Below are 25727 nucleotides of genomic sequence, written 5' to 3'. Positions count from 1 at the left end.
TCGTGCCTTTCCCTCCAGTCTTTTTTGCTTTTCGCTGCTTGTCCTCATCTCGGCTCTGCCTCTCCACCGAACATCGTATGAAATTTTGCCTGGCGGCGAGAGACAGACACAGATGAAAGGGAGGATAGCCAAGGTCGCGGGGTGAACACCGCCGCAACGCAATTGGCTGCCCGACGCCAAGCCTCTGGGCAGCACCCTGAGCCGAACGTGCCCAGCTGGTCGGTCGCCCCTGGCATGCTGTCCGAAATGCGGGGGGCCGAGAAAGAGAAAAAAGAGACAAGCCACCCAAGAGGGGAGTGTGACACAGACTGAGAGAGGGGGTGTGTGGGAAATCCGGAAAACGGGAAATTTGTGTGTGTGGCTTGTTTCTTTTCTCACTGCCTGTCGGTCTGTGAGTGTCATCAGAGTGAGCGCTCGGGGTGTAATATTATTCGTGGGGAGCAGAACACAGAGATGACGATTGCGTGAAACAGGATGCTTCACAACCGTTTCGTTTTTCTTTTTCTCTCTCTTCCGTTTGCTGGACTCACCGCTCTTGTGGATTCAATGCCGGTGTGATGTGCACGCCCGAGTGATGTGAGTTAGGAAAATGTGTGTGGGTGCGAATGCGAGTGTGGTTGCGTGTGTGTGGTTGCGCGGTGTGAGTGTGTGTGTCAGCGGTGTCAATCCTCCGTCCCCGTTCGCTGCGGTCGTTGGGGGTGGTGACGACGACACGAGCTATCCATGGCCCTTCCTGACCACAGCCAAGGCAACGACATGTTCCTCATTACGCACTCAACATTGTATCCATCCAGTGAAGAAGGAATCGGGTTCCTTCCCTATGGCGTTGAAATCCAAGGAACGCGCGGGAATCCCATTATACTCGCCTTCCGACTCCCACGCCGAGAAGTTCCCAAAGAGAGCTTTGGAAGAAAAAAATCCAAGGCAAAACCCCTTCCAAGGCAAAACCCCTTCCAAGGCAAAACCCCTTCCAAGGACCCCCCTTCAGCCCCGCGTGACCCGACGACTGCAACCCATCACCGTGACGAGCTGACAAAAAGGGCTGCAAGGGCTTTGCGCAAGCTGCAAGGGCGAGAAGGCGCAGTGGGGAAAAATTCCCGGGGGGGAGGAAAGAAGCAGGGGAGCTCGCGTGGGAGGGTAGCATCCTGACGCGGGCGGGACAATTTTGGGCACTTGGCTGGGAACGCTTGAACCTGATTGGGCAATCACTGAATTTCGTCGGATACATTCAACACTCCTGTGTCTTTAAACCCTCACAATCGATAGTGCGGAAATCGCACCGCAAAGTTGTTTGACACAAGAACAACACCAAGAAGGGCTAGATGTCGTAGAGACAATTCATATTAGAGAAAAGAAAGCATTTCCCTGTCATCTCACCTCAACATCAGACGCGGGGAAAGACGGGCGACAGCAACGGCCCAGCCTAGATCCGGTAGTTGCTTTGAAATACGGCTTTCAAGGGTTGCGCGAGTCGGAAAACCCGCTAGGGCCGCTCTCGTCCGAAACTGTCAGCCTATTGCTGGCGTTATCAGGGTGGTGATTAGAAATGTGTGAGATTTAAGCCTCGGAGGTCGGGGCGAAAGACGCCGGAGACTTTGTCCGTGGGACATGAGAAACGCTAGCATGACACGGAAGATGGGATGACACGACAACGGAACACGGACTTGTAATGCACGCTTTTAGCGGGAACATTCTAATGAGGTTGCAATGAGTTTGAATTGCTTTTGCTTTGTGTCCTGCGAGCGCTATTCGCTGCTTTGCTGCACTTCCCTCTGATAGTAGATGAAGAGATAGGAAAGTGGTATCGTAGTGTGAAATGCATAGACCCGAACCGTTGACGCCGGGTTATGCAATTGACAAAGGAGATGGTGATGATAAGTGTGATGCGCTGCCGGCCGGTGTTCCCAAATCCCAATCCCCAATCCCGTTATGCCCAAGACCTTGAGATCCATTTTTCTCTCCCGATAAACCCGAGAGTGAGAAAAAACCCGTGAATCTCACATGTCCGCCCAAAAAAAAAACCCAAACGCCGGCCGTCCCGAATACCCCACGTAAATGCAACACTCGCTTCAGTCCCGTAAATTCTCATTCCCAAACCCTACCGCCGAAACTGTCCACCAAAAGTCCATAATAAAAGTAGTAAGGGTAAGGTTGGTGGTAAGAGAGGAGATGAAGTGAAGTGAAGTGTTAAGTAAGGTAGAGTGGGGGGAGATTTGATAATAAGGAGAAATGGCGAGAAGATATTAGATCTCCCACGTCTCATCTTCACCTTCCAATGCGTTCCGGGCATCGACAAAGACAATGCCCCTCCTCTTCCAACCGCCCCGGCGGAGGAAGTACTCAACCGAGTCAGAATCGCTGCTGTCCAGGTTCGGCCTCGGCCTCGGCCTCGCGCGAGGTGCAGGCGGAGGCGCCAAGCCAAAGCCAAGAGCCGCATCGTCGTCCTCGATCACGCCCCAGTCATCAGACGGGCTGAGACTGAACTCGCTGCTGGCGTCACTAGGAGTGGGTGAGGGGGCTCTGTGGTTGTCCATGCTGGTGCTGGTGGACTTGGTCATGCCACCACCAGGGTGAGTAGCAAGGGCCATCTTGTTGGTGGTGGTTGTCGTGGTCGCAACGGCAGGCGTCGGGGTGGTGTCAAACCCGAAGTCGAAGCCGCCGTAGATGACTGTGCTGTGGGTTGAAGTGGCGAGAGAACGAGAGGAAGCACCTTGGTGACGGGCGCGGACAGCCTGGCTGGATTGGTCGTGTCGTAGCTCCTGTGGTTGATGCCGCCTAGTAGCGTTCTCGCTGGCGACGATGTCTCTGAGAGGCGGGACCGGGCCGGGAGCAAGTGATGGGTGGAGGCGAAGAGGGTCCCAATCGATAGACAGATCCGTCTTGCGGGAGATGGTAGAGTCAAACGACGGACGGGCCATCGAGCTCGCGTCGCTTGGGCGGTGCCTGTGTGGGCGATGCATGTCGTTCTCGCTGCTACTGCTGCCGCTGTGCTCGGTGTGAATGCTTTCCTTCTCCTGCCGAAGGCTCTTGTGGCTCCGGAAACTGCGGAGGAAGGTGTGGTGGTGAGGTGAAGTTTGCTGAATACCGCACAACATCACGGTCTCAAAGGTGCTTATGGCTGAGTGGCGTGTATGTATCTCTTGGTGAGTAGTGATCGACCGTTGCCGAGTATTAGTCGAGCCTATGTCGACATGGTTTGGTGTAAGTGCTGTTGAGTTGTGAAGAACTCGGTATTGGACTGGAAGCCAAGGCTGCTCGAGGTCGAAGAGGGGGGAGAGGGGAGGCTATTATAAGCCAGGCCGGAATCTTTTAGTCGGAGACGGGTTCTGGCCGATCACTCCGAGCCATGACGGAGGTGTGGTACCTTGCAGCACCCTGCAAGGACCAGGCGGGCAGGGGTCTAGAATCCGGTGACTCTTGTGGCTGACAAGAAATGGGCATCGCCGGGAGACGAGGTGGGGTGGCCGAAGAGGCGTGTTAGCGACACCCCTTTCTTAAACAGTCAGCGGGGCTGGCCAGGGTCGCAGACTGGGGAAAGACCCCCGGGAGGCGCGTGGGCGATCGAGCCCAGCATCGTGTTCCCATCGACAAAACCAAAGCCACCTCATCCCCGTCATGCCATCCGCAATCGCAGCCGCATTTGTCAGACTGCATTGCCAATACGAACACCAAAACAACAGCGATTCCGTTTACCGACTCTTGCTGGCCCCAACGGGACGCCGACAGGTTGCGTGCTTGCTTGCGACACACAAAGGGAGCACGGTCTGGTGGTGCCTGAAACCGTCAGATCAAAAGACAAAAAGACAAAAACATAACAAAGATTAGCAGCGGATTGGCACGCCTGCAGCCCAACAGGCCCGCCGACTCCATCAATCCTCAAAGACGAGTGCGCAGAAATCGTCCACGTCGACGTCATGGTAGGTGCGAAACATGCCCCGCAGCCCAGGCTTCGCCAACCAGCGGAGCGGCACAGCCAGAAGATCCATGGACGCGGGGAAAGTTTTTTAGCAGCAGCCTCCTAGGTGGCCACTGCCCTTCCCCCCAGATGTCTGAATACTCCATGATGCGGCGGGTATGGGGCTCTTGTCAGTAACCTGAAGTCTTGCCCCATCGCATCCCCAGCCTCGACCTGCCTGGACGACCACCCAAACGTGGCCACCCCACAGCCCTCTAGGCCTCTTGTGTAGGCCTGCGCGGAAATGGCGGAACCTCGAAACTTTGACAGGCAAAACCCAGCGTATTCGGCACCGTCGCGGGTCTCGTACAACGGCCCGAGTCGATCATAGCAAGGCGCAGAACAAGCGCAATCCCTGGATCCGATCTTAAAGCAGCGGCCTTTTGATACTTTCTTTTCAATATTTGCTCAGATCTTTTCTCGCCGCTCAGGCGCGTGCAACTCTGACTCTCAAGCCTCTTCACCAACTGCTGCTTCCCGAATCCCGAAGATGGGTCGACTCTCCGAGCCGTGGTGGGGCAAATGAGTTTCTGTTTTTTTTACCCTCCTTCTGTCTTCCCTATCGGGTGTCACGCCCCCGACCGCCTTCGACGCCTTGGACGCCCCATCCACACCGCACCGCGTGGCATCTGCTCATGGGACTCCTGTGTAAAAGCCCCCCCGGCGCACCCACCAAACCCACCCAGGGGATTTCTGTTGCGTGTCCCAGCTGTCCCAGTTGTTGTGCGACGGGCTGCAGGGCATCGTCTCCGGACGAGCTGATTGGAGCGATGAGCGTGTTTCCAATTTGGGGGTTCAGCCACGACATGCACGTTTTGTTTCCAGGAGTGTGGTTGATCCGCCGATCGCTTGCGGCATGCCACCTGCGGACATCTGCCAATAGGAGCGTCGAGAGCAATGCTTGGCAGTAGCTTGCAGCCAGGTTTGAGAGCTTTGGTGGGCGTTGTCAACTTTCTGTTGGAAAGCCAAGTCTAGGGCGGGGGACACTGAGAGCTGGAACGGGATTTCTTCCCCACCACCATTGCAGGTTTGAGAACTTTTGTCGATGAAATAGCGCGTCGCTCGATACCAGGGAAGCTTTGATGTTGTGACATCGAGGTTTTCGATTGGCTGTGTTCTAGCCCGGGCAACTTGAAAACAACACTCTCGCTTTTACCTAGAATTTGTCGAAGTCGCCGAATCTTCCTATCTTGGCTCGCCGTGGCCAAAAAAGCGGCAGACTAAAAGAGTTAGCTTAGATCCAATCCATTAACATTCGATATTGATTTACTCTTTTCGGCCGTTTTCACCTTTTTGTTTTATTCTTTTTTGTCTTCTTTCACTTTTTCGAATTATTCTTTTTTGTCTTTTTCCACTTTTGTAGAAAAGTAAGTTATCCAGGGACCTGGTCTGCCGATTTTTTTTGGCCACAGCGAGCTTGGGTTCTATTTACACCCCGTAAAAACCTATATACACGTTACGACAAATCACGGCCTGGACTCACACGCTCTTGGCTGACTTCGGCCAAGACGGCCCTCTACGATTTCCCCAGCGATTTCCCTTGACGTTCAGCTTTTTCGTTCAACGGTCGAGAACCCCGCTGTTTCTGATATGTCAGAGGGACCATAATGGATAGCGGAATTAGACCGCCAATTTGTTCAAGCCATCCTAGATCATCGAAGCCTATTCTCATCGTGTCTAAGCTATTGTCTGAATAACATCCTAACTTGAACGGCCAGAACCACAAAGAGCCTCTTCGGACGGTACGGTGGTGTCTTTACACCACAGGACCTGACTCGTTGTCTTAGAAAAGGATAGAGGCTTTGGTTCGCCACCCAAGAAACTTAAAACATCGTTTAATTTTCCTAATTTGTTCAACTACCCGCACTCTGTCGACAGTGACATAATTTGACGTGATGGAAGAGGGGGAGAGGAAAAAATATATCGGAAGTCGCCGATGATTTCCTTTCCTCTCCGTTCTCTTCTGCTGATCGCCGTCGACGCCTTTGGGAATGACGCACCTCATCACTTTTTTGAAACAGGAAGGAACCCTCGACGCCCCAATCAGACAGGCGCCAATGACGCAAGCAGAACAGGACAAATACCGAGAACGAAAGAGTAAAATATTGTTGGTGATTGAATTTATGACGTTGAATTCAATCACATATCTTTCTTTGCACCGTGTCGAGCGTGTCAGGACGGTCGTTGAGTTGGTGTCATGTCTAAGGTGTGTGTCGTTGGTGGGAGGTGGGGTGTTCATTGTCCCCGCCCGGCTCCGGGTTCTAGACCTTGAGTCCCGAGCGCTGATGCAGTCGGCCGTGGTTCCTGGAGAAACTGCTACCCATGCAAACCATGTACGGATCCGTACGTGCCCATGGCAGGGTCAAAAGAAGTGAAAGCAAGCCAATTCTGCGGCTTTCCGGATTGGCGGTCTAGCTCTAACACGACTTACAAGCGGAGCCTTTAGGTGATACTTTAGGTGATACCACACAATTTCAACTTTGCTTAATAGTAATATTGGAGCAACACGCCGATAGAATTCCCATGCTCCAAGGCCAGAGCGTCCAAAGACAACCCGGGCCACCCATACAACGACGTCCGCACGCCAGAACCCCCCAATACATCTAGACCACCGGGGGCGCCCCAGACGGCCCAGACCGGACGGTACTCCCTTCAGCTGATGTCAACTACCCGGTGGGCCGCAGGTGCGTCCACAAACGGTCGAGACGCTCCACGACGCTGTGTGAAAGTGCCTATGTTGCCCGATCTGGTACTGGGCATGCGGGATCGGAGCATGCTTGATCCCCCGAGTCAGATAAGACATCCGTAAACGCCACGGTCCGGAAATCGGGTTTCGCTAGCTCGGTTTTGCGGTCGCCAGGGGTGTGAATGTGAGTGGTTGAGAACGTTCGAGATGGGGGGCGTGAGTGCAAGTGAGCAATAAGTACCTGCCTCCTAGGAGTAGTGGACAGCAGCAGTTGTGCGTCAACATCCATGTCAACGCCCCCTAAACAAGCTTAACAAGTACTCGGCTCCGGAGAACTTGACTACCGACACTCGTACAACCCCATGAATCCAACGCCAGCAGCGGCACCTGAACCGCTAGCCGGTGGTAGAAAGAATTTTGTTTAAAAAAAAATAAAAGCTCACCGCCCACCGCTCTCGCCCCCCTTATCTATTCGAAGGGGAAGAGGAATAGTGGGTAGATGCGAAAAGCCGTGGTTTTTGCTCGAGTGGCCATCCGGAGTTCGAGCCCCGGTGCCGAGGTAGGTCGTCGCCAGCCCGCCCTCAGATGCGCCACCCGGAAGATCAAGCATTGTCGATTTTGGAAGGGCGATAGAACGAGGACCGGGGGATGAGTTCATGAAGGCCCGCTCGGTGTAATGGGAGAACAACGCCGCTGAGGGTAAGAGACTGCCTAGACAATCGAGCCACAAGCAGAGCCGTATCTCCATCACCGCTCACCGGAGCTTCTCCTCATCCGGGGGTTGCCGCTTGTCTCGCTTCGGCGGGTCGGGTGGTGGTGGTGGCGCACCCCCGTTTTCAAAGAATGCCGTCGCTCTCTCCCTTTAGCCTCTTCACCCGCTTCTGCTCCCAGTTGTCGGTGTCCTTGGCAGACAGTCTCTGTAGAATAGTCTCGTATCAATAAAAGTTGCCCGCCTCACGAAACCCCACCTTAAGGCGACATGCCCGGGGAATAGAAAGAAAAAAGTCTGGCAGGTCTAGTTCTCGTAGAGTCACGGGAAAGCCAGCATAACCCAACAGAATACAAGAGCACAGAGAATGAACGCACATAATATTCCTCCCGGATATCAACTTTGCGACCGGCTCGGCCGACACCAAGCTCCTCCTCACGCGACATCTGGCGGACCTTGCGATCGTGACGCTCGTATCGGATCGCCGTCGCCGGCGTGAGGACAAAGGAAGCGCCCACGATGACGGTCAGGAAGGGTAGGCCAAACAGCAGGAAGGGCCGCCGCGCCATCATCGCTCTGTATCGCGACCCGAGTGTGTGCGAGTCTGCGGCGGAACGGAATTTACGGTTTTGAAAGGCCCCCATTGCGGGTTTATTTCGGTTGGGGTTTGTTGATCGGGTTCGCCTTTTGTATTTCTCCGGTAGGTTTCCGTGATTATTGGCCGCGCTAGTCTGGCTGGAGGTGGTAGTCGACGGAGGATGGGCGAAGCTCGTCGAAGTGAGGTTAATTGTCTACAGGAAATAATTACAACAGGGATTGGGGCAGCGTGGAGTATTCCACCGCATTTCCAGGGTTAGGGTTGTAGTTTTGCGACGTCCTGACAGCCTGGCTCGCTATGGCCAAAAAAAGCGACACACTAAAACAGATAGCTCAAGTCTAATCCATTAACATTCAATCACATCTTATTGATTGATATACTCTTTTTTGTCTTTTTTCACTTCTGAATTTATTCTTTTTGTCTTCTTTCCCTTTTTTGGTTTATTCTTTTTAGTTTTTTTTTCACTTTTATAGCAAACTAAGTTATCCAGGGACTTGGTGTGCCGCTTTTTTTGGCCATAGCGAGCCTGGCAACTGGGGATAGAACAAGGAAACAATTGAAGTACAACCGATATGTTGCAACTTTCTTAAGCCAATTTCTTCGTTTTATCCCATCCCACCGTCTTGGCTGATACGCTAGGCTTGGAGAACATTAGCAGTAAACAAAATAATTGTGCACAAGTCCAGGCCAAGATAGGTTGTCTTTCTTGCGCGCAGCGCTTTGATCATCCCCTTGCACTTTCCCAAGAACGTATTGTTGCCTAGGTTTGACCCCCCACATCGACGCTTTCTGTTCGGTCGAGACACACTTGAACATTTCTTCAAGTTGAGCAATTTCTCACCAATCTTTTTCGACAATGGTAGGGACGTCTTCCCCTGCACCTTCGGCCCTTTTACGCCTACCCCCCAATATCCGACGTGACATCTACCTTCTCATTGGAGTAACATCACCAGATGGCGAACCGTTGGTTTACAACTTGCGTGGGCGCAAAGCGGCGGAAAGCCAGCCTCCTACCGACTGGTATGGCCTGCTCCTGTCCTGCCGCGCCATGTATCTGGAGATATCCGCTCTCTTGTATTCCGCCAACTCTTTCATCATCCACTACACCGTACAGCGATCTCTCAGACCCTTACGCGCCCTGACGCCAGCGTCTTTGGCCGCGATCACCAACTTGGAAGTTGTCATCAAGGAAAGCCCCCTGTTTCCATCCAGAAACCGACCTCCAACCCAAAGGGGTCCTCGGGACCCTGCTCGACGTGAAGAGGAAACAGGTCTCAATATCGCACTGTCACACAATAAGTTCAAGGAAACCAGCGCGGTGGTTACGGAGTGGGTCAACGCCGCCAACACAATATTTCCTTGCATCACACCCGGTCGTGTAAATTTCAACCTCGTATGCGATATCAGAAAACAACATCATATCCGGGCGATAAGCGTAGCGAGCCGCGTTGTTTCGCCGCTGGAAGGGATATCCTTTAAAAACTGCCACATTCGGCTGGCCGAATCACGGATACCCGAGATTCGTCAGGTCGCCCGAAACGCGGCCTTGGGGACCCTCCGTCGTCCGGCTAGAGAGAGGTCGAAACCGCCGTCATCAACCTCGCGACTCCTCACCTTGCCTCGCGAGCTTCGTCTTTGTATCTTAGAATACACTGATCTCATTACCCCGTGGAAGGAAGTGTCGTGGAGCCGGCAATCTTCACGGTACTCGGTATTTCATACTCCATGCGCTGAGCTCGAGGGCCACCAAAGCCGGCCCGACATTCACCATGGCTGCCAGTTCCGGCGCTGCTGGCTCAACGGCGACCCCCTTTATGCCAAAAGGTTTTGCCAGTCGGTTCGTGCTGCCTTCTCCTCTTCGTGTCGATGTTGGACCTGCCCCGGCCCCAACTTATTCCTCATTTGCCGTACGTTGTGCAACGACGCGCAATTTGTGTTTTTCTCGGGGAATCGATTCGTTGTCCACGATTATTATGACATGAAGCCTAGCCAAACGCCAATGCCACGCTTGAGGCAGGGGAGCCGGAGGCGTAAGGAACCCGTCACTCATTATCTATACGAGCGCTTCGCGGCGGCCTTTTTCTTAGAAGAGGTCGTCCCCGCCCACTGCCTTGCCTATCTCCGCTTCCTAGACATCGTCTTTCCGCCATATGCGTACTATCTCTGGCCAAAACCCAACCACCTGGCGCTTGTCGATTGGGAGGCTACCATCGGCCGACTCGCCGCCAACTTTAACCTTCCCAGCCTCACAATCCGACTGACTGTGGCACAGCCCCAGTCTCCCGTTGACTACTCGAACGAATACGAGAAAATCGCCCGCTACCGCGTCACCAAAACTCGCGGTGAAGCCCAACTTGCGGCCTACGCGCAGGTTATGCGTCCGCTCAAAAGGCTGGCTATTGGTCCTGATGGGCTTGAGAGGTTTTACGCTCACCTGATGTTCCCATGGGGATGGGCATATGACGGACGGTCGGGATCTGTCCCGGCGATCCGGGAACAAGAGAAAAAGCTAAAACGGGACGCAGAGAAAGACGTCATGGGGGACCGGTACGATGACATGTATGCACATGCCAAGGGAGAACCGGCCCAGGCCATCTGGCACGGCGTCTGGTACGGAAGTAACGGCTTTTTGTCCGTCTAGCGCAAGCAGCCTTGGGCGAAGCAAGAGGGATGATGTGTGTTTCCGGGCGTGAAATCACCTAGGGTTGTCCAAACCCTGTTGGGGGATTCTCTCGAGTCTGTAATGGAAGTAGGAGTCTGAGAACAGCAGGCTAGATGTAATCACAAGGTTGTAGCATATAGATATAATCAAGTCACAGAAACCAAACGTATCCCAAACACTTGACATACTTTTCGGCTCTCATTACCTTCCCCGATCCTTCAGAACTAACCCTTTCCCTAGTACGGCGCGCTTCTCACACATATGTCGATATAGGACGGCAACTGTATGGGCTCCGTTCAGGGCATTTCCCACAACCTCCGGGTTTAAACAACATGTGCGGTGGATTAACAAAATAAAATTTGTCCTCTTCGGCCACCCTCAGCGCTCAGGCTATCTACAATGCTAGAGTACAGAAAGAAAATGGGGAATCGGGTCGAAAATCGTTTATAGCACAGATAGATCGCCGAATTTCTCCTGTAGCGTGAACGTGGTCAGCTTAGTTGTAATGACAGATAGAGGGACGGAAGGCTGGAAGAAGACAAAGGAACCGACCTTGTATCCCGGCACGGACCAGCGACCCTTAGAAACAAGTTTGGCGGTCTTCTCGTCAATGCTGGGCTCAGCGGCAGCAACCTCGTCGACGGTGAGGTCCTCAAATGGCCGGGCCTCCTCAATGTTCTTGAGCGTCTTCTCCAGGTCCTTGAGCTCGAGGTCAACCTTCTCCTTGGTCGCCTGGGCGTTCTTGACGGCCTCGACCTCGAAGGCCTCGATGGCCTTGAGCTGGCGGCTGAGGTCGTAGGTGGCGGGCTGGAAGGCCTTGAAGCGCTTCTCGATCTCGTCGACGATAGCCTGGTTCTTGAGCACGGAACGGTACTGGGCGAAGTCGATGGTGGTCGGCTGCTCCGAAAGCACTTGGACCTTACGGCGGACGTCGTCGTTGCGCTTCTTGAAGGCTTGGAGCCCGGCCACCGTCTGGCCGCGCAGGCCGAGCGACGAGGTGATCTTGACCCAGTCAATCTTGAGAGCTGTGCTTCGCTGAGTAGAGACACGAAAATTAGCTCAGTCTCGGACCACGTCGAACCGACACCGGTCGGACCGACACCCCGCTGCGCCCGCCAATTTCCCATTCATACTCCAAACCGTCGACACGAAAACCTTCCAATTGATCGGGGGCACTTACTGCGGCCATTTTTGTGGTGGTTCGGGATGGGCTGGAGTGGGGGGTTCAATCGCTGGATCGTTGCTTGAGGTTTGCCGAATACATGCAGGCTCTGGCGGGCGAGCAGTGAGGTCACGTGATTACACGGGAGGAACCGGCAAAACCCAATGCGGCTCTACTTTTGAGTCTTTTGAGCCAGCGCATTCGGGCTTTTACAACAGATACAGCTTAAAATCATTTTCGATATTTTACATCTCACCTCCTTATTCCTTAACTTTGCACTACCATGACTAATAAAGCACTCAATGGGGTTCTCCCAAAATCACAGCAAGCGTCGCAAAGCATCGGAACAGCTTCAATTCAGCGATGCAACATGGCCACTAACTAACCAGCAGCGGAGCCCAGTCCCCAACGCCTGGTAGAGCTTGTCGTCCGCGAAAATGTACCTGAAAGCCCCCGCCCAAGGACCAACAATACGCGTGCCTGTCAATATCAATAACTAGACACTCAATGCCATGATTGAGTTGACTATGTCGTTGTCGTTTTCTTTTAGCGCTTTGATCGCCTTCTTCCGGGACACGTTGGCCTGGGTCATGACGAGTTCAATGTCCTTGTCCTCGATACCCTCCGCATCCACTTCCTCGCCGTCATCCTCCTCTTCCTCCTCCTCCTTAGCGGCCTCGTGCTTGTGATCGTGGGAGTGGCCGGCGTGGTCGTGCTCGGCGGTCTGGCTGGCGAGCTGCTGGGCAGCAGCGGCCTGGGCGCTCGCGTTGAGATCCTCAATCTTGGCCTCACCGAAGACGCTATTCCGGCGAGTCAGCCCCAAATTTTGCGATAGTTCGCAGCACCCGGCGAGAAATACTTACATGTAGGTGTTGCTGTTGGGCGACTTGTACACTTCGGGGTTGTTAATGACGAAGAGGATCTAGCCGAATTTGGTCAGTATCCTATTCCATCGGCTTGTCCACTGAACCCCTCGACTCGTTTGTGCCCCACATATTCAGCGGCAGCAACAGTAGAACCAGAACCAAACTCGACTCTTCTACCACACTCACGTTCTTCGGGCGGCGGAGGGTGACACGGGTGATACCCGGCACACGGGTCAAGTGCAGCTTCTCGATGGCCTTGCGGGCCTTCTTCTCGTTGCGAGAGTGAATCACGGCGGTCGAGCCGGCGGGGAGGCTGGCATCGCCGGCCTCGGCGTCGGACTCCTCATCGGACGAGTCGTCGAGCTCCTCGACGGTGGGCTTCTTGGTCTCCTCATCCGGGAGCTCTTCAACGCGGGGGTCAGCCATTTTGTATGGTGTTGTCCTGTTGGAGATGGCGGTAGGAGAGAGCTAGGAGCATCGATCTTTTTGTCAGCCCCGCGCTCCACACACAACACAATTGGCCCTGACCCCTCAGAGCCGTGCGAAAATTTGCCATAGCAGCACTTTCCGCCCGGGGCCGGGAACCCAGAAATAAAGGAATTGGTGACGATGCTCGAACGGGACTCACATGGTTTTCAGAAATGCCGCTAAGATGGTTATGCGGGGGTGAGAGAGAGCCGGCCAAGGTCGTGGTGGGAAGAAATGTTCGGGTCCAATTTTCGGGTAGGGCTTCGCCAGAGGTTCGGCGCGCTAGTCCTGATTAGGTAATCCAGTATGCCTTCCCAAGCCCGCCGCTCTCCGGACGATCACGACAGTTGTGACGTTCTCACCGGAGTCGGCTTGTCGGTCACTAAAGATGGGTATTGTGCACTCAATTACGTGGAGATGGGAATAAAACGTTTGTTGCCATCACGGCGCCTCCTGGAGAGTTCGTATTCTGGTAGCTCACAGACCTGCGCTTCATGGCGCTGTTCTCGTGGCATGGGCGAGAGCCCATAGGATCTTGGTTGTTTTTTTTGGCTCAATTTCGCATTTTCCATATGACGCCGGTCACTTTGATGATGTGACATACAGGTCTTCCGAAAGCGACGCAAAGAGAAACCCAGCAACCCGAATGCTGATGTTCATGCACCCCGTTCCAGAACAACCCCCCTCCCTAGAAAAGCCATGCCAAACCAAACGCTTCCTCTTCTATCCATCGTACCCGGCTTTACGCCGCAGCCCTAACCTTGGCGAGAGCCTTGCGCTCCTCAAAGCGCCTCTGCTTCTTCAACCGCAAAACCTTGAACCGGTCGAAGTCGGTGAGCGACTGGCGGCGCTCCTGCTGGAGCTGCTTCTTGGCCCAGTTGCTTTCCTTCCACTTGGCGTCCACTCCAGACGCCTCCCACGCCTTCTTCACGGTCGTGGAGCGCGCGCCACGGGGGAGCTTCTCGACGACGATTGGGGTGAGGAGAGCGCGAGAGAAGGAAACGATGCCGCGGGGGGTGGCAAGCTTTTCATCGTCGGAGGGGCCGTCAACGAGAGCCTAAATCCCGGTCAAGTTTTAGCTTTCATTCTCCAGCTCCAGTTCCGTGTCTAAATGTGTGACCGTCCTGCTATCGTCGGCTGCCATTGGGGGTTTCGGGGGGATCTCCACGTACGCGCTTGTGGTCGATGATCTCGACAATGGTGGCTAGGCTGCCGTTCTCGAGCTTGAGCACGCGCCCAACCTCGACACGACGCCAGCTGGTCGCTCCGATATCGATCGATGCCATTTTGGTCGGCGTTCTGATGTTGCGTCGTGTTAGCGGGTAGATGCCGGGGAGATGCGCAGAGATGGAAGTGGTGAAAAGCGCGCAAAAGTAGTAGAAACGGAAAAAGTGTTGATGATAGTTACAAGGGGGTGGTTATGGGATTGTGGCGTACCTTTGATGCTGTTCCTCGGCCGTCAAAGAATCGTGTCGATGTCGTTCGCCGATATCCCGGACTAGATTTTGTGCGCACTGAGGAATTGGCAGGGCTCGACCAAAATTTGCGGAACAGTTGGTGCCGATTCCGATCCACGCTGGCACCAGCCACACGCCAAGCGGACCTGCCCTTGACAATGTGGCGCGTTGGCCGTTCCCGCCTCAACGATTTCGCCGGTCTTGGCAAGAACTTCATTCGTCAACTCTTGGTTTTTCTGACTGACACCATGGTCTGGAGTTGATTGAATCGCTTGATTCAACATCCTGGGATCTTAGACTAAAGAACCTCGCGCTAACGCAACCAGGCCCTCAAATTCCTCTCCTTCGTTTCTATTCCGCACCATTGGTCTTTACCTGACGACATGAAGGCTCCCGCTGCCCCCCCTCTTTCCAGGTATTCAGTTACCATAGGTCGGAAGGATTACTTAAGAAGCAAAGCAGAGCGTATCGTTCCCGGGCAAACCACCAACGATAAGGGAAGGTGTAAAAATGCCGCGCCTGGGGGGAGCATTCCCTCATGAGGGGATTTTTCATTGCCGTTGAACCTGGAGCTTTATCGACAATACTGTATCAAGGCCCTCGAGTGTAGAACCACAAATCTGTTATGTTACCTGACCATTTCCGGAATTTTTTCTGGACAGTTTCCATTCAAGACCACCGTATCTGTTGTCAGGGTCCGCCTTCCACTCGTCTCGTCCCGTGTGGGTACAAGAATTCAACCCCACACCCGCATCTTGCACCCTCAAGGTAAGTACACCCAACGTTGTACCTGTGATGAAAGCGTGCTACAATACCTTTAAACCCGAGGCATTTTAAACGGCATTTGAGCGTCCTGGCTCATTTCCAGCACTCTCCTCGACTCTAACGTTTTTCTTAGGTCCAACGTCAAAGAAAATCGCCGCGCTACCGCAAATTAAAACCGGAGCGGTACGAAGGTGTTTCCTGTTGAAGCCCGACGAGCCGAGAAAGGAAGTCTCAAGAGTACGACAGTCAGAACCGGCAAAATGGCACAGCCTCTGGGTCTTACGGCAACGGATATTGAATTTGGGGAGGCCACCCCGGAGCAGCGAGAGGTCTCCTGGACCCTTTGCGCCAAAAGCTGGGCGGACCCCATTTCCGCTGATGATTACATAGAACGGGAACGGCACATGGCGAACCATGAGCTCAACCGCGATGGTGGATGCCAGTACTGGGTTCTCTTCCTTAAAGGGTACCCGAAACAAATCATCGCCAGCTGCGAAACGACTCGCAAGCCGGTGCTCATTGCTGACAGTCAAGGGCGCCCAGCCCGCAAGGGCTGCGGATACTCGGTCACCAATGCCTACACGAACCCATCGTACCGGAGACAAGGTATGGCGGCCTTTCTCTTGCGCCGGGTAAAGGAGCAGATGGATACCGACGGCGACTTCAGCGTGTTGTACAGCGACAGTGGGCGAAGTTACTATACCGGCTTAGGCTGGGCCCCGTTCGCGAGTCGACAGGCGACCCTCACCATCCTCCCATCGCCTCCATCGGCGGCGTCCAGATCTCGGAGCAGTTCCCTCACGGCCTCCGAAACTCATTCCTTGCGGACCTCGGATCTTCCGGAACTCTGCGCGCAAGACTGTGATCACCTTACAAAAGCCTTCGACGCCCTCCCGCTTTGCAACAAGACTTATATCGCTGTGCTCCCGACGCACGCCCAAATCACATGGCACCTGGCCCGGGCAGAATTTGACGCCCGCAAGATTCTCAACCTTAACACCGCCAACGGTGCCATCGCCAATCCCGCGCTCGCTATTGGTGCCATCACACCCGCCCGCTCCGCTTGGATTTACTGGTCGCACGACTGGCGCAACAAACGGTTACGGGTCCTGCGCATCGCGCGGGCGGGCCTAGACAACGGGGGTGCCTCGGCCGAGGAGCGGGTCGTGGCGATCGCGGCGCTGCTCGGGGCAGCTGTGGATGAAGCACGCCGATGGGGGTTGAGCAAGGTGGTGGTCTGGAACCCGGAAGAAGAGGTGCGATCTGGGTGCAAATGGACGGGCAACGCACAACCGCACGGCGTGAAAGTGGTGTTTGAGGAACGGGTCGAGGGGCTGGTGCCGATGCTGAGGTGGAAGGAGGGGCAAGGGGTGATGGGGGTGAAGTGGGAGCGGAATGATGCGTATTGCTGGTGTTGAAAGGAGCGGAAGGTTAGGGGAAGGTGGCGGATCAAGGGCTGGGGTTAGGGTCGAATTGGCCGAATCGGTCTCGACACAATGAAGTCGATAACGTGAGTGGGAGGCATTTCGGGCGTGAGCAATAACGTTAGCCATGATTTAGGTTCGGCTTGCTGGGCCGGGGATAGAGGTCGAGGCCATCAACTGGTCCAATGCGAGTATTAGCGCCGCGTTGCATTTATAATAGCATGCATCATGAGTTGTCCCTTGACTCGAGAATCGAGACTCAAACATGGTCGAGTAAGAAGTGAAACCTGGGGAGATGTGAGATGAAGTTGATGCTTGCTTGGAAATCCACAATTTCGTGACATTACGCTCCTCGCCAAAACGGGATTCAAGGACCCCTGACGTTTCCTTGAGATGGAACCAACCAGCCTGTGCACCAATCAGCACTTCGCTCATATCCTTGATTGAGCCGGGGTGGCCTTGCAATCCCAACTTCTCATCAAGTTGCCCGAAAAAACGTCCCCTTCTCAAAACCTCGATGTCCTTGCGATCTTTTGCTATGGTTGATTAAACGTTGGCGCCCCTGCGTGGCCCGAAGCAATACCCGTCAATACAAATGGGAATTCAACGACACGGCTCACAATGCCACTCCACTCTTTAAACACCGCTGCCGTTGGCGGCCGCGACCCCTCACTCCTTTCGCCCTCTGATTACGACGCCGACGCCGTATCTATCCGCAGCGACCAGGATACCGATAGCGATGATGACGAGCGCCAGTTGCGCGCCCGAAACAGCCGAGAGCTGCGCGCGCACGACCGGCTGGTATTGATGGAGGAAGAAGAACTGGACCAGCTTGTGACCGAGACCCGGAAGAAGCAGGAACAACAGCGCCGGGGCTCCGGCCTGCCGATACCGAATCCAATCAACTTTTTGGCTCGCCGACTGAGTGATGCGTCCCCGTCGCGGTCACCATCCCGAAGCCCGTCTATATCGTTACACGCTGGGGAGTCGAGAGAGGATCTTGGAACGGAGAAGAGGAGGGCACGGCGGCAGCGGAGACAGTGGAAACGGGACAGACTGCTGGCTGAGGCCGAGCACGGCGAGGATGGCGAGCTGATGTATGAGATGGAGGAGGGCGGGATGAAGGACGGCAGCTCGACCGGCGATAGCAGCGAACGAGACGATAGCGAGGAGGTCGATAGGAAACGCCTGCTGCATGTTACCGATACCAAGGTGAAGCGGAAACGCAACTGCCGCCGTTGGGTGCTGCTGTACGCCATCATCGGGGTTGCTTTTGCCATCTTGGTTTTGGTGGCGTGGAAGCTCTCGCTTGAGCAGAAGAGTGCACACTCCAGCCAGACGCTCGTCAGCAATGGGACCGCCATGTTCGCACCGACGACACTCATCATCAGCTTAGACGGCTTCCGAGCGGACTTTTTGAACAGGGGGCTCACACCGAGGCTCAACGCGCTCGTGAAGGAAGGGGTCTCACCCTTGTACATGCGTCCCTCCTTTCCGAGCGTCACATTCCCCAACCACTACACGATCGCCACAGGCCTCTACCCCGAGTCACACGGTGTTGTGGGTAACAGTTTTTGGGACCCCACGCTGAAGGAGGAGTTCTACTACACGGACCCTGCTCGTAGCATGGACCCGAAGTGGTGGAGCGGAGAGCCATTCTGGGTTACGGCACAGAAACAAGGCCTGAAGACTGCGATACACATGTGGCCGGGAAGCGAAGCCCACATTCTTGGTGTTGAGCCTACGTACCTGGACAAGTACAATGGGAAAGAGATGCTGTCTAAGAAGGTGGACAGGGTGCTGGAGTTCTTGGATATGCCCGATGCCGACCGCCCACAGATCATTGCAGCCTATGTGCCGAATGTTGACGCTGACGGGCACAAGTACGGCCCGAACAGCACCGAAATCCGCTCCACCATTCAGACGGTGGATAAAATGCTTGACGACCTGTTCAAGGGGCTAGAGAACCGGAACCTGGCGGATATCGTCAACATCATCGTGGTATCTGACCATGGCATGGCAACGACGGACATTTCTCGGGTGGTTCAGCTTGAAGACCTTGTTGACACCAGCAAGATTGAGCACACAGATGGTTGGCCGCTCATCGGATTACGACCCAAGAACCCCGATGATCTCCAAAACATCTACCAGGGAATAGTCGCCAAGACAAAGGGGAACCCCAATCTCGAAGTCTACCTCCGCGACGCTAACATGCCGGAGCGATACCATTTCTCTAAAAACGAGCGCATCGCACCGCTCTGGATATTTCCCAAGGCGGGCTGGGCGCTTGTCAACATGAAGGAGATGAATCTGAAAGAGGCGCAGGCCAAGGGGGTAGTCTACCACCCTATGGGTATCCACGGCTATGATCATGAGCACCCCTTGATGAGGGCGATCTTTATTGCCCGGGGCCCCGCTTTCCCGCATCAGCCGAACAGCAAGATCGAAGCCTTTCGTAAGTCCCACCCGCTGCGCCTTCTGGCCCGTAAGAGTCCCGTGACTGACCGAAGCCAGAAAATATCGAGGTGTACAACATGCTGTGCGACTCTGTTGGTATCACGCCAGTCGCAAACAACGGGACCCTTCGGCTGCCCCTGAAGCCGATCGGGCTGCACGATGACCCGGGTGCTAGCGGCATTGAGACCCCAGCTGATCCGACAACCCACACCCTTTCGACGACTACCCTGCCGAAGCCAACAAAATCTGTGAAGCTGACAGAACATGTACAGCCAACGGAGTTTGTGAAGGCGACAAAGCCTGTAAAACCAACAGAACTCGTAAAACCAACGAAACCTGTGGTGGTGGACCCCGTGTCTTCAACAGACAGCGCTGTGCAAGCTGCCCCAACGGTCGGCGTCGACAAGCCCACTGAGAAGCCATCTCATCAAAACGGATCAGGGGACAGTAATGATAGCAGCGACAACGGTGGCGATAGCGACGGTGACGATGACGAAGATTCCTCGGTCGTTGATGACGTTGAGTCCTCGGTCGAGGGATTCTGGGATTGGTTCACCGGCAAGGTCAGCCACTGGTGGGATAAAATTACCGGTTCCAACAAAGAAGCGGGCGAGAACAATGAAGGGGATGTCCCTCCTTGATAACTCGGTATCCTCGTGGCAGTCTTGCTCATTTTCGTGTTTCTTCTGAAGTCTCGGCCACGTTTGGGCTGCTATATCTGTTCGAAATACTTTTCCCTTTCATTGTTTCAAGTGGCTGTATGCCGAGCGGCGTTGGGGGCAATCCTTGGGAACTTTTTCTTTGGCCACACACTATTACTTGACTGCAGGCGTTGGCATTTGCTTTTGGGGTATGGATGGCAAGCGTTGGAGTCTGGGGGTAACATGTGACTGGTGGTAGAGAGCTTGCAATTGGCATTCGTAATACACTGTTCACATTAAATGCCTTTCGAAACCCCTCAGGCCCAAATGTGGTAATTATGTCGCAGAGAGACTCAGGGCCTGATCAACAAGGGGCAAATTTCTACACCTGGAGAACGCCAAGAATCTCCGCGAGGACATCGAGCTTCCCGCCTAGCGCGAGTGGAGCCTAACTAAAACTGACGCGTGCCTTTCCAGTCCAGCGTGTCAAGGCGCGCTCTTTCAGCAGTGGGGGACGGCAGGGACGCGATTGGTGCAGAATTGGCGATTGGTGATTTTTTGGACCGCCCCAGAATGCAATGCCGAGCGCCCGGTTGAACCAGAAACTCGGGAACGTGAAAGGCAACAATTCCCAGGGGGTTTACCTGCATACTATGTACATCTGCCAACGCAGGACTTACCGCTGTCAAACAATGTACCTTCTGGGTTCCTGAAATCCCGGCCCGAGCGAATGGTTTGCCCACATCTAGTTGGCGATCAGCAGCGATTGTTGGCCTCTCCTCGGCGGGGCTGAGTGCTTGCTTTGGTTTACAGGCGCGCACCTTCCATCTTTCTTTCTTTCCTCAACCACACACAGCCCGGGCGCGCCAACGCGACGACCTCCTTTCTTTGACTTCCTGAGGCCACCAGCCGCGAGAAAACGGCCCCTCCGCCTATGCTCGTTCAGCAATTCCCCACAACGGCGTGGTGGTGGTGACTTCCTTCAAAATTTACATTGTTTCAACACCTACCTGGTGGGGTACTTTTCTCTCCATCTGCCATCCAACCGAAGGACCTGCAGAGGTAGTGTAGTGGAAGCCCCAATTGGGATCTTGTGCAATCCTTCCGTCCGAGTCTCAGCCTTGCGGTTTCTGCTTCTTTCAACACGTCACCTGCGATTCGGTCAGCAGCGCCGCTCAGCGGATACTACCTCGAACAACTGCAAAAACCCTTTGGGTATTAAAACAGGACCATTTCTCTTTCCCCTTCGATTCCTCCACCTCTTCTCCTTTGGCGATTGGCAACTGGATTTATTACCGGCAACCTTGGGAGTCCTAGCATGAAACCAGGCGATGGACCCTACGATTAACGACTATTCGGCCTCGGCGGGGCCGTCGGCCGCCGATGATCCCTTCGACGACCCGCAAGCACGTTTCGAGCAACTTTCAGAAGAACTGAGCATCCAGCAAGCCGTACTAGCGAGTCTGCGAGATCTCCCAGGAGCAAGTGCAGAGGAGGAGATTGCAGAGGCGGAGGCTACGATCGGGGACCTCAAGCGCCAGCTCGCTGAGGTTAGCAAGTTGGTACGGCGCAATGACCGACCCACGAATGCATCCACATCTGTCACCAACGGATATTCGGGAAGCTCAACCCCGGCAAATCAAAGCGGTCTGAGCCTGGGAACATCGGGGCGGAAGCGTCCTTTGGAAAACTCGCATCTCGATGTTGGCTCGTCGGACCAGAGCATCCCGAAATCCAGGAGAACTACCCCAAGTCCTGCGTCGAGGGCCTTCAGGAAGTCCGAGTTTGGCACGTTCAGCGACGATGACCTATCTCAAATTATCGACTTAACTGGGTAAGCAGCATGGGCCCAACCTCCGCCGATAGTAGACAGCCTCAGGATTTCCCAGCGACGACTATTGCCCGACACAAAGGATGCTAACCACTTGACATAGGGATGACGATGCCGCTTGGCGTTCCACTATCCAACGACAGAGAAAAGCTGAAGAGCGCGCGAGCCGAATCAAGGCGGAAACGGATAGGGATGCTGCTTTCGCAAGAAACTTTCATGAATCCTCTTCGTCGCCTGTAAGCGGGCCAGCTTTCGGCGTGCCATCACGACCCAACCAAACCAATGCCTTCAACCGGATTCTGGGGAGGTCCTCTCCTTCGCCGTGGCCTGCCGGCCATACGACTCAAGTGAAGCCTGAGCCGGGCCTGACATTAGCAACAAGACCCCATAACCTAGCCAACAGGACAGCAAACAATCCCGCCAACCATAGCAACGGGGGTGACTACTGGGGTACTTCTAAAGTCAAATCCGAGCCCACAGATCATAGTCTTCGGATCCCTGGTGTGTTCGTGGATTCGGACGAGGAGGGCGACGACCTGTACAGGCCCAGCAGTTCGCGGCCAAGCCTCGGCACGAACCCTCAATCCTTCAGGCCATCACTTCCTTCGCTCCCTTCACTCCCTTCCTTTTCGTCGACCTTCGCCCATCTTCCTCCTCCAACGGCTTCCACGCCCACCGCGCTGCCTCCGTTTCCGCGTAACCCGGGAACGGGCATTCCCGCCATCGAACTGGCCCGACAATCCTCGATCGCTCGTCAGGAAGGGGCAGTTTGGCCACCAGCTGGTCCTATCAGCCAGCTCATGCATGCGCCCGGCAGACTCCCAGAAAGCCCGGCTGGACGCCCGGGTTATATGCTCAATGGTTCTTACCACTCCTTGTCGGGTCCGCCATCACTACCTCCGCCAGGGGGGCTTGCTGCCACCATCAACCGTGTCAACGGGTATGACTTCAACCGGATGCTGGATAGCAACGGGAACCCGTTGAACGAACGAATCACCAATTTCCTTGATGATTATTACAATGACCCTAGGAAGACGGATGAAGACATTCAACAATTGTTGTCGAACATCCGGCCGGATATGGATTTGCCAGAGGAGGAACGAGGCGAAACTCCCGACGCCATGAAATACCCCCTCTACCCCCATCAACAACTCGCACTGAAATGGATGACGGATATGGAGGAAGGCACCAACAAGGGTGGAATCTTGGCTGATGACATGGGCCTCGGCAAGACAATTTCCACTCTGGCTTTGATGGTCTCCCGGCCGCCCCCTGATAACGTCAGGACCAATCTAATCATCGGGCCCGTGGCTCTCATCAAACAATGGGAATCAGAGGTGAGAAAGAAGGTCAAGGCCGCGCACAAGTTGAGTGTCTTCCTTCTGCACTCCAAAAAGCGGCCTTACTCGGAATTGAAGAGGTACGATGTGGTTCTTACCACGTACGGGTCAGTGGCAGCCGAGTGGAAACGGTACTCCCAACACGTTGAAGCACGGCAAGCATCCGATAGATACCGCGAGGAAGACGACATGGAGTTAGCCAAGAAATGCCCCCTGCTTCACCCAAAAAGCAGGTTCTATCGCGTCATTCTTGATGAGGCCCAGTGCATCAAGAACAAGGACACACAAGGCTCCAAGGCTGTGCACAAAATCAACGCCACCTACCGGTGGTGCCTTACTGGCACCCCGATGATGAATGGTGTGACGGAATTGTACCCACTGATCCGGTTCTTGAGGATTCGGCCGTATAATGATTTCAAGACTTTCCAACAGGTAAGTTGAGCGCCCCGTCCCGCGGTTCTTCCGTTTCTAACCTCCCGCAGGCCTTCAAAGGACTCAATGCGAAGAGTACCGTTTCGGATTACACGCGTGATAATGCCATGCGTCAGCTCCAAGCTATTCTAAAGGCCATGATGTTGAGGCGCATGAAGAACTCGATGATCGACGGCAAACCCATCCTGACACTACCTGACAAAAAAGAAAATTCGGAACATGTCGTGTTTTCCGACGACGAGCGCCAGTTTTACGAGGATCTAGAGTCACGATCGCAGGTCCAGTTCAACAAGTTCCTCCGCGCAGGGACGATCGGCAAGAATTACTCCAACATTCTCGTTCTCCTGCTGCGTCTTCGTCAAGCATGCTGCCACCCGCACTTGACGGAATTTGAGGCTTCCGGTGTCGCTGTTTCCGACGTCGACATGTTAGCGCTAGCCAAGGAGCTGAAGGCATCAGCCATTCCACGCATTAAGGCCATTGAGGCTTTCGAATGCCCCATCTGCTACGACGGCGTCGATGATCCGCTCCTCATCATTCCTTGCGGGCACGACACCTGTGCGGAGTGTTTTGCGTCGCTCACTGAGAATAACGCTCAAGACAACCTTCGGAACGGTGATGAGGGTCGGACAGCCAAGTGTCCACAGTGCCGCGAGCCAATCCAGCCGACAAAAGTCATCACTCTTACCGCTTTCCGCAAAGTACACGCCCCCGAAGCTCTACCCCCCGAGGAAGCTGCCGCTCTTGTCGAGGCTCGCGAGGAGGTTTCCGACTCGGAGGATTCCGACGATTACTCTTCGGATAGTGAGGATGAGTCTGACGCGGACAAGTTTGGAAACCTTGCGGGGTTTGTCGTTCCAGATAATGCTGGTGATGGCGATACTAGTGATAGCGCCGACCTTGACCGGGAACTGGACGCCGCAGCTCGAGCTTTTAAGAAGCTTGAGAAATCCAAAGCAAAGAAGGAGGCCAAGAAAGCCAAGAAGGCTCTTGACAAGGGACAGAGCAGCAAGGCGGAAGGGAAAAAGAAGGCCAAAACAAAGGAAGAGATCCAGCCTCACATGCTCGCCCAGCTCCGCAATGAGTCTGACCGCAACAAGGCGGCCCGCCGGCGGTACATGCATTACCTACGCGACAACTGGCTGGACTCGGCCAAAGTCACTCAGGTCATCGAGCTTCTCGAAAAGATTCAAGAGACCGGCGAGAAGACCATCATTTTCTCCCAGTGGACTGCGCTTCTCGACTTGATCGAGTGCCAGATTAAGTACAAGCTGAACCTGCGCTACTGCCGTTACACCGGCAAGATGTCGCGCAACCAGCGCGATGAGTCGGTCCAGGACTTTATCGAAAACCCGAGGAACACAGTCATGCTGGTGTCCCTCCGCGCCGGAAACGCCGGCCTCAACCTCACTATCGCCAGCCGCATCATCATCTGCGACCCATTCTGGAATCCGTTCATCGAGGCGCAGGCTGTCGACCGCGCTCATCGCATCGGCCAGCAGCGCGAGGTCCAGGTGCATCGTATCCTAGTCAAGGAGACGGTTGAGGACCGCATCTTACTACTACAGGAGAACAAGCGCAAATTGGTCGAGGCCGCTCTAGACGAGGGCCAGAGCCAAAGCTTGGGCCGGCTCAGCAACCAGGAGCTAGCTTACCTGTTTGGTGTGGGCTCGAGGCAATAAATACAGAACAGTATATTGTCCTTTCCCTTCTTTTTTCCTTTCTCGTCCCCCCTTGTTTCGGGCCATTTTTCTTTCGTATTGCACTTGATGATCCCCAAGCGGAATCCACGCTGGATTCCCCGCCCCAGCTGGAATTGGCGACTTATGAGACGGTTCAGGCGGTTTTTTTCTCCTTCTCTCTTCTTTTTCCCTTCATCTGTGCCACTTGCTGGCTTGCTTTGCACCATTACCTTCGCACTGTCATGGAAAACGGAGAGACCTCGCGGTCCTAGGTACATACCGGTATATTCTTTTCTTGTTTTCATTCCCGGTAACGATTTTTGATGATGTTTTTTTCTTTTTTTTTCTGCTTGGTGTTTTGTTGTTCCCAATCCCACCTTGTGTCTTTTTTTTCTCCTCTTTTTGGGTGTCATCATCACAAGGGCTGTTTTCGGACGGATAGAATTCTGCTGAAGGAGGGGCTGGTTGGTTGATACCATGGAAATGATGAGTGCGAAGGAAGAAAGAAAGAAAGAAGATCGGTGTGATGCGTCGCGATGAAATGAAATGCAGTCCTGTACGAGACGGAAGATTTAGCTCCGCTTGGCTTGGC

The 25727-nt window shown here is 54.4% G+C and overlaps 8 protein-coding genes across 8 annotated transcripts; 4 read left to right on the top strand and 4 right to left on the bottom strand.

Annotated features, from left to right (window-relative positions):
- Positions 1–2243: 2243 nt before the first annotated feature.
- Positions 2244–3095, bottom strand: C8A04DRAFT_32260 (uncharacterized protein; the record flags this gene model as incomplete). The annotated part of the gene is made up of 1 exon (XM_062782029.1): positions 2244–3095. One exon carries the CDS (start codon positions 3093–3095, stop codon positions 2244–2246), a length of 852 nt encoding a protein of 283 aa, XP_062633588.1.
- Positions 3096–7477: 4382 nt separating this feature from the next.
- C8A04DRAFT_40084 (cytochrome c oxidase assembly protein COX16-domain-containing protein) lies at positions 7478–7994 on the bottom strand (the record flags this gene model as incomplete). Its single annotated transcript, XM_062784818.1, has 2 exons — positions 7478–7558; positions 7728–7994. The coding sequence occupies 2 exons, from the start codon at positions 7992–7994 to the stop codon at positions 7478–7480; spliced, it is 348 nt and encodes a 115-aa protein (XP_062633587.1).
- Positions 7995–8804: 810 nt separating this feature from the next.
- On the top strand, positions 8805–10589 carry C8A04DRAFT_15165 (uncharacterized protein; the record flags this gene model as incomplete). Its single annotated transcript, XM_062778380.1, has 1 exon — positions 8805–10589. The coding sequence occupies one exon, from the start codon at positions 8805–8807 to the stop codon at positions 10587–10589; it is 1785 nt and encodes a 594-aa protein (XP_062633586.1).
- Positions 10590–11054: 465 nt separating this feature from the next.
- On the bottom strand, positions 11055–13064 carry C8A04DRAFT_40082 (uncharacterized protein; the record flags this gene model as incomplete). Its single annotated transcript, XM_062784817.1, has 5 exons — positions 11055–11084; positions 11163–11645; positions 12299–12572; positions 12636–12694; positions 12825–13064. The coding sequence occupies 5 exons, from the start codon at positions 13062–13064 to the stop codon at positions 11055–11057; spliced, it is 1086 nt and encodes a 361-aa protein (XP_062633585.1).
- Positions 13065–13848: 784 nt separating this feature from the next.
- C8A04DRAFT_32255 (ribosomal protein L14-domain-containing protein) lies at positions 13849–14392 on the bottom strand (the record flags this gene model as incomplete). The annotated part of the gene is made up of 2 exons (XM_062782028.1): positions 13849–14163; positions 14279–14392. The coding sequence occupies 2 exons, from the start codon at positions 14390–14392 to the stop codon at positions 13849–13851; spliced, it is 429 nt and encodes a 142-aa protein (XP_062633584.1).
- Positions 14393–15588: 1196 nt separating this feature from the next.
- Positions 15589–16746, top strand: C8A04DRAFT_15130 (uncharacterized protein; the record flags this gene model as incomplete). Its single annotated transcript, XM_062778371.1, has 1 exon — positions 15589–16746. One exon carries the CDS (start codon positions 15589–15591, stop codon positions 16744–16746), a length of 1158 nt encoding a protein of 385 aa, XP_062633583.1.
- Positions 16747–17373: 627 nt separating this feature from the next.
- C8A04DRAFT_32253 (alkaline-phosphatase-like protein) lies at positions 17374–19850 on the top strand (the record flags this gene model as incomplete). The annotated part of the gene is made up of 2 exons (XM_062782027.1): positions 17374–19207; positions 19267–19850. The coding sequence occupies 2 exons, from the start codon at positions 17374–17376 to the stop codon at positions 19848–19850; spliced, it is 2418 nt and encodes an 805-aa protein (XP_062633582.1).
- A 1331-nt stretch (positions 19851–21181) lies between these two features.
- C8A04DRAFT_15154 (SNF2 family N-terminal domain-containing protein) lies at positions 21182–25135 on the top strand (the record flags this gene model as incomplete). The annotated part of the gene is made up of 3 exons (XM_062778376.1): positions 21182–21684; positions 21785–23453; positions 23504–25135. 3 exons carry the CDS (start codon positions 21182–21184, stop codon positions 25133–25135), a joined length of 3804 nt encoding a protein of 1267 aa, XP_062633581.1.
- Between the last annotated feature and the right edge of the window lie 592 nt (positions 25136–25727).

The sequence above is a fragment of the Dichotomopilus funicola genome, assembly GCF_033296635.1.
Source record: "Dichotomopilus funicola strain CBS 141.50 unplaced genomic scaffold C8A04scaffold_84, whole genome shotgun sequence".
In the NCBI taxonomy this organism is placed as follows: Eukaryota; Fungi; Ascomycota; class Sordariomycetes; order Sordariales; family Chaetomiaceae; genus Dichotomopilus; species Dichotomopilus funicola.
Note: the sequence above shows the minus strand (reverse complement) of the source record. Positions and strands in the feature narration are given on the sequence as shown.